Here is an 8,761-nt window from a genome sequence, read left to right as displayed (position 1 = left end):
AAGTCCGGGCTTTGTCGAACATTACTTGACCAAAATTTCAACCAATTTGGTTGAAAAATGAGGGCATGACAGTGCCGCCTCAACTTTCACGAAAAGCCGGATATGACGTCATCAAAGACATTTATCAAAAAAATGAAAAAAACGTCTGAGGATATCATACCCAGGAACTCTCATGTCAAATTTCATAAAGATTGGTCCAGTAGTTTGGTCTGAATCGCTCTACACGCACGCACACACACACACACACACACACACACACACACATACACCACGACCCTCGTTTCGATTCCCCCTCGATGTTAAAATATTTAGTCAAAACTTGACTAAATATAAAACAAGTCGCGTAAGGCGAAAATACAATATTTAGTCAAGTAGCTGTCGAACTCACAGAACACGTGGAATTGACAAGAAGAGCGGGGTATTCGTTGCGCTGAGAAGGATAGCACGCTTTTCTGTACCTCTCTTTGTTTTAACTTTCTGAGCGTGTTTTTAATCCAAACATATCATATCTATATATTTTTGGAATCAGGAACCGACAAGGAATAAGATGAAAGTGTTTTTAAATTGATTTCGAAAAAAAAAATTTGATAATAATTTTTATATATTTAATTTTCAGAGCTTGTTTTTAATCCGAATATAACATATTTATATGTTTTTGGAATCAGCAAATGATGGAGAATAAGATAAACGTAAATTTGGATCGTTTTATAAATTTTTATTTTTTTTTACAATTTTCCGATTTTTAATGACCAAAGTCATTAATTAATTTTTAAGCCACCAAGCTGAAATGCAATACCGAACCCCGGGCTTCGTTGAAGAGTACTTGACCAAAATTTCAACCAATTTGGTTGAAAAATGAGGGCGTGACAGTGCCGCCTCAACTTTCACGAAAAGCCGGATATGACGTCATCAAAGACATTTATCAAAAAAATGAAAAAAACGTTCGGGGATTTCATACCCAGGAACTCTCATGTCAAATTTCATAAAGATCGGTCCAGTAGTTTAGTCTGAATCGCTCTACACACACACACACACACACACACGCACGCACACACACACATACGCACATACACCACGACCCTCGTTTCGATTCCCCCTCGATGTTAAAATATTTAGTCAAAACTTGACTAAATATAAAAAGACCCATGAAGAAGGATGCTCCCCGCCCCCACCCCAAAAAAACAAACAAAAAAAAACCGGGCAAAAAATAAGAAGGGTTGAAGCATCCTGCATGCAACTGAGGTCAAAAAACAAAACAAAACAAGTCGCGTAAGGCGAAAATACAATATTTAGTCAAGTAGCTGTCGAACTCACAGAATGAAACTGAACGCAACGCAACGCAGCAAGACCGTATACTCGTAGCATCGTCACTCCACCGCCCGTGGCAAAGGCAGTGCACGTGGAATTGACAAGAAGAGCGGGGTATTCGTTGCGCTGAGAAGGATAGCACGCTTTTCTGTACCTCTCTTCGTTTTAACTTTCTGAGCGTGTTTTTAATCCAAACATATCATATCTATATATTTTTGGAATGAGGAACCGACAAGGAATAAGATGAAAGTGTTTTTAAATTGATTTCGAAAAAAAAATTTTGATAATAATTTTTATATATTTAATTTTCAGAGCTTGTTTTTAATCCGAATATAACATATTTATATGTTTTTGGAATCAGCAAATGATGGAGAATAAGATAAACGTAAATTTGGATCGTTTTATAAATTTTTATTTTTTTTTACAATTTTCAGATTTTTAATGACCAAAGTCATTAATTAATTTTTAAGCCACCAAGCTGAAATGCAATACCGAACCCCGGGCTTCGTCGAAGAGTACTTGACCAAAATTTCAACCAATTTGGTTGAAAAATGAGGGCGTGACAGTGCCGCCTCAACTTTCACGAAAAGCCGGATATGACGTCATCAAAGACATTTATCAAAAAAATGAAAAAAACGTTCGGGGATTTCATACCCAGGAACTCTCATGTCAAATTTCATAAAGATCGGTCCAGTAGTTTAGTCTGAATCGCTCTACACACACACACACACGCACGCACACACGCACGCACATACACCACGACCCTCGTTTCGATTCTCCCTCGATGTTAAAATATTTAGTCAAAACTTGACTAAATATAACAAAAACAAGTCGCGTAAGGCGAAAATACAATATTTAGTCAAGTAGCTGTCGAACTCACAGAATGAAACTGAACGCAATGCCATTTTTCAGCAAGACCGTATACTCGTAGCATCGTCAGTCCACCGCTCATGGCAAAGGCAGTGAAATTGACAAGAAGAGCGGGGTATTCGTTGCGCTAAGAAGGATAGCACGCTTTTCTGTACCTCTCTTTGTTTTAACTTTCTGAGCGTGTTTTTAATCCAAACATATCATATCTATATGTTTTTGGAATCAGGAACCGACAAGGAATAAGATGAAAGTGTTTTTAAATTGATTTCGACAATTTAATTTTGATAATAATTTTTATATATTTAATTTTCAGAGCTTGTTTTTAATCCGAATATAACATATTTATATGTTTTTGGAATCAGCAAATGATGGAGAATAAGATAAACGTAAATTTGGATCGTTTTATAAATTTTTATTTTTGTTTACAATTTTCAGATTTTTAATGACCAAAGTCATTAATTAATTTTTAAGCCACCAAGCTGAAATGCAATACCGAAGTCCGGGCTTCGTCGAAGATTACTTGACCAAAATTTCAACCAATTTGGTTGAAAAATGAGGGCGTGACAGTGCCGCCTCAACTTTCACGAAAAGCCGGATATGACGTCATCAAAGACATTTATCAAAAAAATGAAAAAAACGTTCGGGGATTTCATACCCAGGAACTCTGATGTCAAATTTCATAAAGATCGGTCCAGTAGTTTAGTCTGAATCGCTCTACACACACACACGCACACACGCACACACGCACATACACCACGACCCTCGTTTCGATTCCCCCTCGATGTTAAAATATTTAGTCAAAACTTGACTAAATATAAAAACCAGCGGGTTCATGGTCGGAATCAAGAGGTCAAATTTGCGTGGCTCCCAATCATTTCCTAAAAGATTTCCATTTTTTTGTTTCTGCGGCTGCGCAAGTTATTTTGCCTAGGTCATGGCCGAACTTTAGGCCTACGGAGAAATATCGCTGGATATTTTCTCCCTAGATTAACAGAGACAAAGAACTTAGAAGGGAAGTCATGCTGTATATATAAATATTAGAAGTTGTGAATGAAACAATTGTCAGTCAGCAGAGACTTTCTTCTGAGATTTTTAAAAATCTCTTAGCAAAGCAAAAGAGAAAGAAAAGAATCCCTTCTAAAGAAATATTATACAACAAAAGTTTGAGAAAAGAATATATAAATATATAACAAAATCAAGGATTAGAAAAGCCAAACAAAGCATTTCAGGATCTTCTCCACGCATCAACTTTTTCTCCCCAATTCAAAATCACATTACGATTCCTTCACTATCAGAACTCTTCACACATCAGAATCTTCTCTAGCCGTCAGAATCTTTTCCGCACATCCAGATCCCCCCAACACATCACAATCGCATCAGAATCTTTTTCGCACATCATAATGTTCTGCTGAATCGTCTATATAGTCTTCTCGACATGCGGCTGAGCTCAATTCTGAAGTGAGTGCTGCAGTAACTGTAGACAAAGGCGTTGACGGCACTGTTGAGGTAGATGGAACGGAGACAGAAGGCTGTTATGTTCGCACCGCAGTCTGTGTAGCCTGGGCACAAATTCGGTGGGTATTTGCCTGTGAACCTGAAGTATATCATTTATGAATATTGTATTATTAAACCATAACGCCAAACGATTGCTGTTTCATTGTTGCAACATAGGCATTCACAAATACGCGAAAGCAAACAAACGCACTCTAACATGTTAATACTCCTTTAACATGAACATACCAAGCAATGACCAAATGTGGCCATTCTAAAAAGAAACTGTTCTCTCACAGGGTATAGTACCTAAGTAACGCCAATCCCCTAGTTTGGGGCGATATTGGTGCTTAAAGGGGGTGGGCGGTTACAAGGTACTTTACGCACCTCGAGACGTTATGCGGGAACCAGTTGTTCGGAAAGAAAACAAGGAAGGCAATGTTCACAAACTGATCTCACGACGTTGTGTGGGAACCATTTGTTGAGGAAGACGTACAAGGAAGGCAATGTTCACTAACTTACCTCACGACGTAGTGCCGGAACCAGTTGTTTGGAAAGAAAACAAGGAAGGCAATGTTCACTAACTTACCTCACGACGTTGTGCGGGAACCATTTGTTGAGGAAGACGTACAAGGAAGGCAATGTTCACCAACTTACCTCACGACGTAGTGCCGGAACCAGTTGTTTGGAAAGAAAACAAAGAAGGCAATGTTTACGAATTGATCTAATGACGTTGTATGGGACCCAGTAGTTAGGAAGGCGTACAAGGAAGGCAACACTAAACTACGAACCTCACGACGTTGTGTGGGACTCACTTAGACGGAAAGGAAAACACATACCTCACGTAGCAGTGCGGAATCCAGTTGACGACGTAGAAGAAAGTCAAGACCGACATCGTTATTGTAGTGCGAGATCGGATCTTTCGTGTATGGCTCGAGACAGTTTCTGTCTTTTTGACCGGTTGCGGGCAGGGATTTCTCTGTGCACTTCCGAACGGTAACTGCGACGACAAATCATTGTTGACAATTTCCCGGGGATAATTCCGAAACAGCCGATCGTCGCTCTCGGCCAATGAACCGAGCTCGATAATACTCACTGAATCGAGCTCGATAACACTCTCTTCTTTTGTGTTTTCGTGGGAGAGGATGGTGAGTTTTAAGCTCTGACGTTTCGTTTCCAACGGACGGATTCTGAGAGAAGTTCTGCCATCCTCTTTGTTCAATAAGATTTTCTCTTCGTCACCTGAGTTGCCATGAGCATGTGGTGACTCTTGTGCTGTATCGTTTTCGACGATGTCCACTGGATGTGATCGTACCGTCATGTCGAGATTTTCTGTCAATGGCGATGGACTGGGATCCCCCGAAGGTAGACTGGGATCATTGGAATTTTGATTGAGATCTTTCTGTTGAGGATTTGGATCCTCAAAAGGTGGACTGAAACCTGTCGAAGGTGGTTTTTCATCCTTCGAAGGTAGATTGGGATCTTTCAAAGGTTGATTTGGATCATTAGAAGGTAGATCGGGATCTATGAAAGGTTGATTTGGATCATTAGAAGGTGGATTTGGATCTATGAAAGGTGGATTTGGATGATAAGAAGGTTGCTTTGGATCATTAGAAGGTAGATCGGAATCTATCAAAGGTTGATTTGGATGATAAGAAGGTTGATTTGGATCATTAGAAGGTGGATTGGGATCTATCAAAGGTAGATTTGGATGATAAGAAGGTTGATTCGGATCATTAGAAGGTAGATCGGGATCTATCAAAGGTTGATTTGGATGATAAGAAGGTTGATTTGGATCATTAGAAGGTGGATTGGGATCTATCAAAGGTTGATTTAGATCATTAGAAGGTAGATTGGGATGTTTCAAAGGTTGATTTAAATCATTAGAATGTGGACTGGGACCTTTTGAACGTAGATTAGGAGTAATCTCTGGTTGGTTTTCTTCTTCATAGGACACCTTCTTTTTCCGCGAGGCAGCCTTTGTGGTGGACATTGCACCTTTGAAAGGGTAATGGACAGTACTGACCTCAACCACAGTGATGTGCGCGGAACCGCTCGCTGCCTGAACGTCAGCACCCTCTCTTGTAGCCATAGATTCACGATTCTCTAGCGGCTCATCTATTACGGTGGCCTCGCCAGCAAGTTTGCTGTGAAGGGAGTACTCTGTAGTGCAATTCTGAAAGCTTTTCGCGGTCAATGGTATGGATTTTTTCATCGGTGTTTTCCTCTTCCACAACTTGATGCCGATCAGGATGTAGGAAATGGTCATTAACACCAGACCGCCTAAGACGATAACATTGACGACGTGGGCATGGGCCTTAGAGTAGGAGGTGCCGCGGTACTCGTCGTCGTACCAGCACATCTTGACCGACACGCCTTCAATGTGGCTAGGGTAGCTGTGGATCCCGTACACGGGTACGAAGCCGGCGAAGAGCACGTGAGCGAAGATGAAGATGACGACGTTGATGACGCAGCACTGGTGCTCGTTGATGTGCTTCTTCTTGGGCCACCAGATGCGGGATAAGCGGTCCAGGGCCACAGCCACAATGATAAGCCCTGAGGTCTGCGTGGGCAAGGCGGCAGCGGCGAACAGGCCTCTGCACAGCCAGTAGCTGTAGGTGTTGTAGGCGTAGCGGATGGTGATGATCTGCAGTGGCAGGGTGATCACGTTGATCGTCATGTCCTCGATGGCCATGGCCAGCACGAAGATGCGGTTGGCGCTAGGCTTGAAGCTCTGCCAGTACACGATCATTATTAAAGCGTTGCCGATGAAGCCCACCACCGACACTACGGACAGGTACACCGTCACGGGCAACCGGTTCGGGAACGACACCTCGCTAAGGCAGCTACGGTATTCGTTTATCTGTGGAATGAAAGAAATAGACGACTACACTGAAAGCGATATAAGTAGTGAATCACTAATTGACATTGTACTGAGACAGCTTTAAGGTCGATGCTGAACGCCATTTGAATGACACTGTTCTAAAGAATAACGACAGGCTATCTGAGATATCTATGCAGTGCAACATAGTCCATGAGCTGAGTCCAGAAGTGTTTCACCCCCCCCCCTCCTGTTAAAAATGTCATAGTGATTTTGTGGACCCTTAAGCTTAGGTGTATAGAACACGAAAATGGACGTTACCAAGAAATATTTTGCGGACTGCTATGTTTTCTACCTTAATTTTGAAGGGTACCCCCATCGTGTTCTGTACAAGCTTTTGGTCGGTCCGTAAACTTTAATGAACTTTGGTGATCAACTGTGGCGTTATTTCTTAAGCTAAGATATCGTTCTTTTCGCGTATGTTGACAACAATGATTTCTGCACGATATACAACAATAAGAACGACAATAACCGCAAAACTCTGACCACCGTGAAGGCACGCGTGCACCCACCATATCTCGAACGGTGCGAACTGTCGATTTGCTGAAATATCTTCAATAAAGTTTTTCTCTGGAAAATTGTGCAACATACTGGAAATAAAGTACAATGCAGTTCAAGTAGACTTTATAGCCGTTCTTTTGAGCTATCCCACGTTACCACAAGATTATTCTGACGTACACTATGGCGGGTTTATCTCCCCTACCCCCGATTTGGCTTTGACGCAAAATGCATTCTTTTTTGGCGATTTCTGTATATTTTTAAGTTCTCTGTGTAGTAATACTATCCTTCATTTGAATCATACAACTTGATAAACATAATAGGTCTTTAGGGCACCAATGATGACCCATCTCTCGAACGGAGTCAACTGTCAATTTGCTGAAATATTGTCAATACACTTTCTCTCTCAACAATTGTGCAGTTTATTGGAAACAAAATACAAGGTAGTTCGAAAGAAGACTTTCTTGCCGTTCTTTTGAGCTATCCCACATTACCATAGGAGTATTCTGACGTGCACTATTGCGGGTTTATCTCCCCAACCGTCTTTTGGGCTTTGATGCACAATAATAGCTTTGAAATTTCATTTTGGTTTTCTTATTGCCATAAGAGTGTATTTGAACCTTTCAAATGTGGGTGGGTGGTCAGTGTGTGTGTGTGTGTGTGTGTGTGTGTGTGTGTGTGTGTGTGTGTGTGTGTGTGTGTGTGTGTGTGTGTGTGTGTGTGTGTGTGTGTGTGTGTGATTGTTGGTACGTGCTGAATCACGTTGAATTTATTAAATGCATACATTGTAATACTGTTATTAAGACGATCATTAATACAATATCGACATGATAGCATGATCAACCGTGCGAGAGAGAGAGAGAGAAAGTGTGAGATTAGAGAGAGAACAAGAACAAGAACAAATCTTTAATTGTCTAAGGCCACAGCCCCTTACAATAGTGGTTAAAATAACAGCAATAGTATCTGCACAGTTATAAATTATAGTCACGCATAAAATTCAACAATTACATTGAGACCCTGATGACATGTCAATGAACCTGATTCATAAGGGTTCGTCTCTTCTGTAACATGAAGAATACAAATCTGCTGAAGCTGTTCATCACATTATCCTCATTACTGCCACAGAAATACACAAGTTATTGTTGCAGCGTCTTAGAGTTCGAGATTTTCAAATACTTTGCTCGAAGGTCTTGATAAAAAGGACATAAAAATACAACATGGTGTTCATCTTCTTTATCAGCTGTACAGAGAGGACAGTTTCTTGTCGTTTGGTTTGGTGCGTACCGAAACTTGTGAGCGTTGATTTCGGATACTCCTGCGCGGAAACGAGTAAGAGCAACTCTGTACTTAATATCTTCGATTAATTCAATGTATTTCTCTTTTCCCAAGCATGTTTTGTAACAATTATAAATATCGAAACGTTCACTCTAAAAAGGAGAGAGAGAGAGAGAGAGAGAGAGAGAGAGAGAGAGAGAGAGAGAGAGAGAGAGAGAGAGAGAGAGAGAGAGAGAGAGGGTGCACCGAGAGAGAGAGAGAGAGAGAGAGAGAGAGAGAGAGAGAGAGAGAGAGAGAGAGAGAGAGAGAGAGAGAGAGAGAGAGAGAGAGAGAGTGAGGCAACGCGTAAATAGATAGTAAAGAAACACAAAGTGCCGTTCATAAATTCTTCTTAGTCATCAATATATCAAATCTAAGGCATAACATTTTTAGTTTTAT

The 8,761-nt window shown here is 40.9% G+C and overlaps 1 protein-coding gene across 1 annotated transcript; it reads right to left on the bottom strand.

Moving 5' to 3' along the window:
- Positions 1-3,573: 3,573 nt before the first annotated feature.
- On the bottom strand, positions 3,574-6,869 carry LOC138969511 (octopamine receptor-like). The gene is made up of 4 exons (XM_070342358.1): positions 6,846-6,869; positions 5,696-6,532; positions 4,509-5,071; positions 3,574-3,772 (listed from the first exon to the last, which is right to left on the bottom strand). Exons 1-4 carry the CDS (start codon positions 6,867-6,869, stop codon positions 3,574-3,576), a joined length of 1,623 nt encoding a protein of 540 aa, XP_070198459.1.
- Positions 6,870-8,761: the final 1,892 nt, after the last annotated feature.

The sequence above is a fragment of the Littorina saxatilis genome, linkage group LG1 (genome assembly GCF_037325665.1).
Source record: "Littorina saxatilis isolate snail1 linkage group LG1, US_GU_Lsax_2.0, whole genome shotgun sequence".
NCBI classification, from domain to species: Eukaryota; Metazoa; Mollusca; class Gastropoda; order Littorinimorpha; family Littorinidae; genus Littorina; species Littorina saxatilis.
The sequence above is the reverse complement of the archived record's forward strand: the minus strand, read 5'-3'. Positions and strand labels throughout refer to the sequence as shown.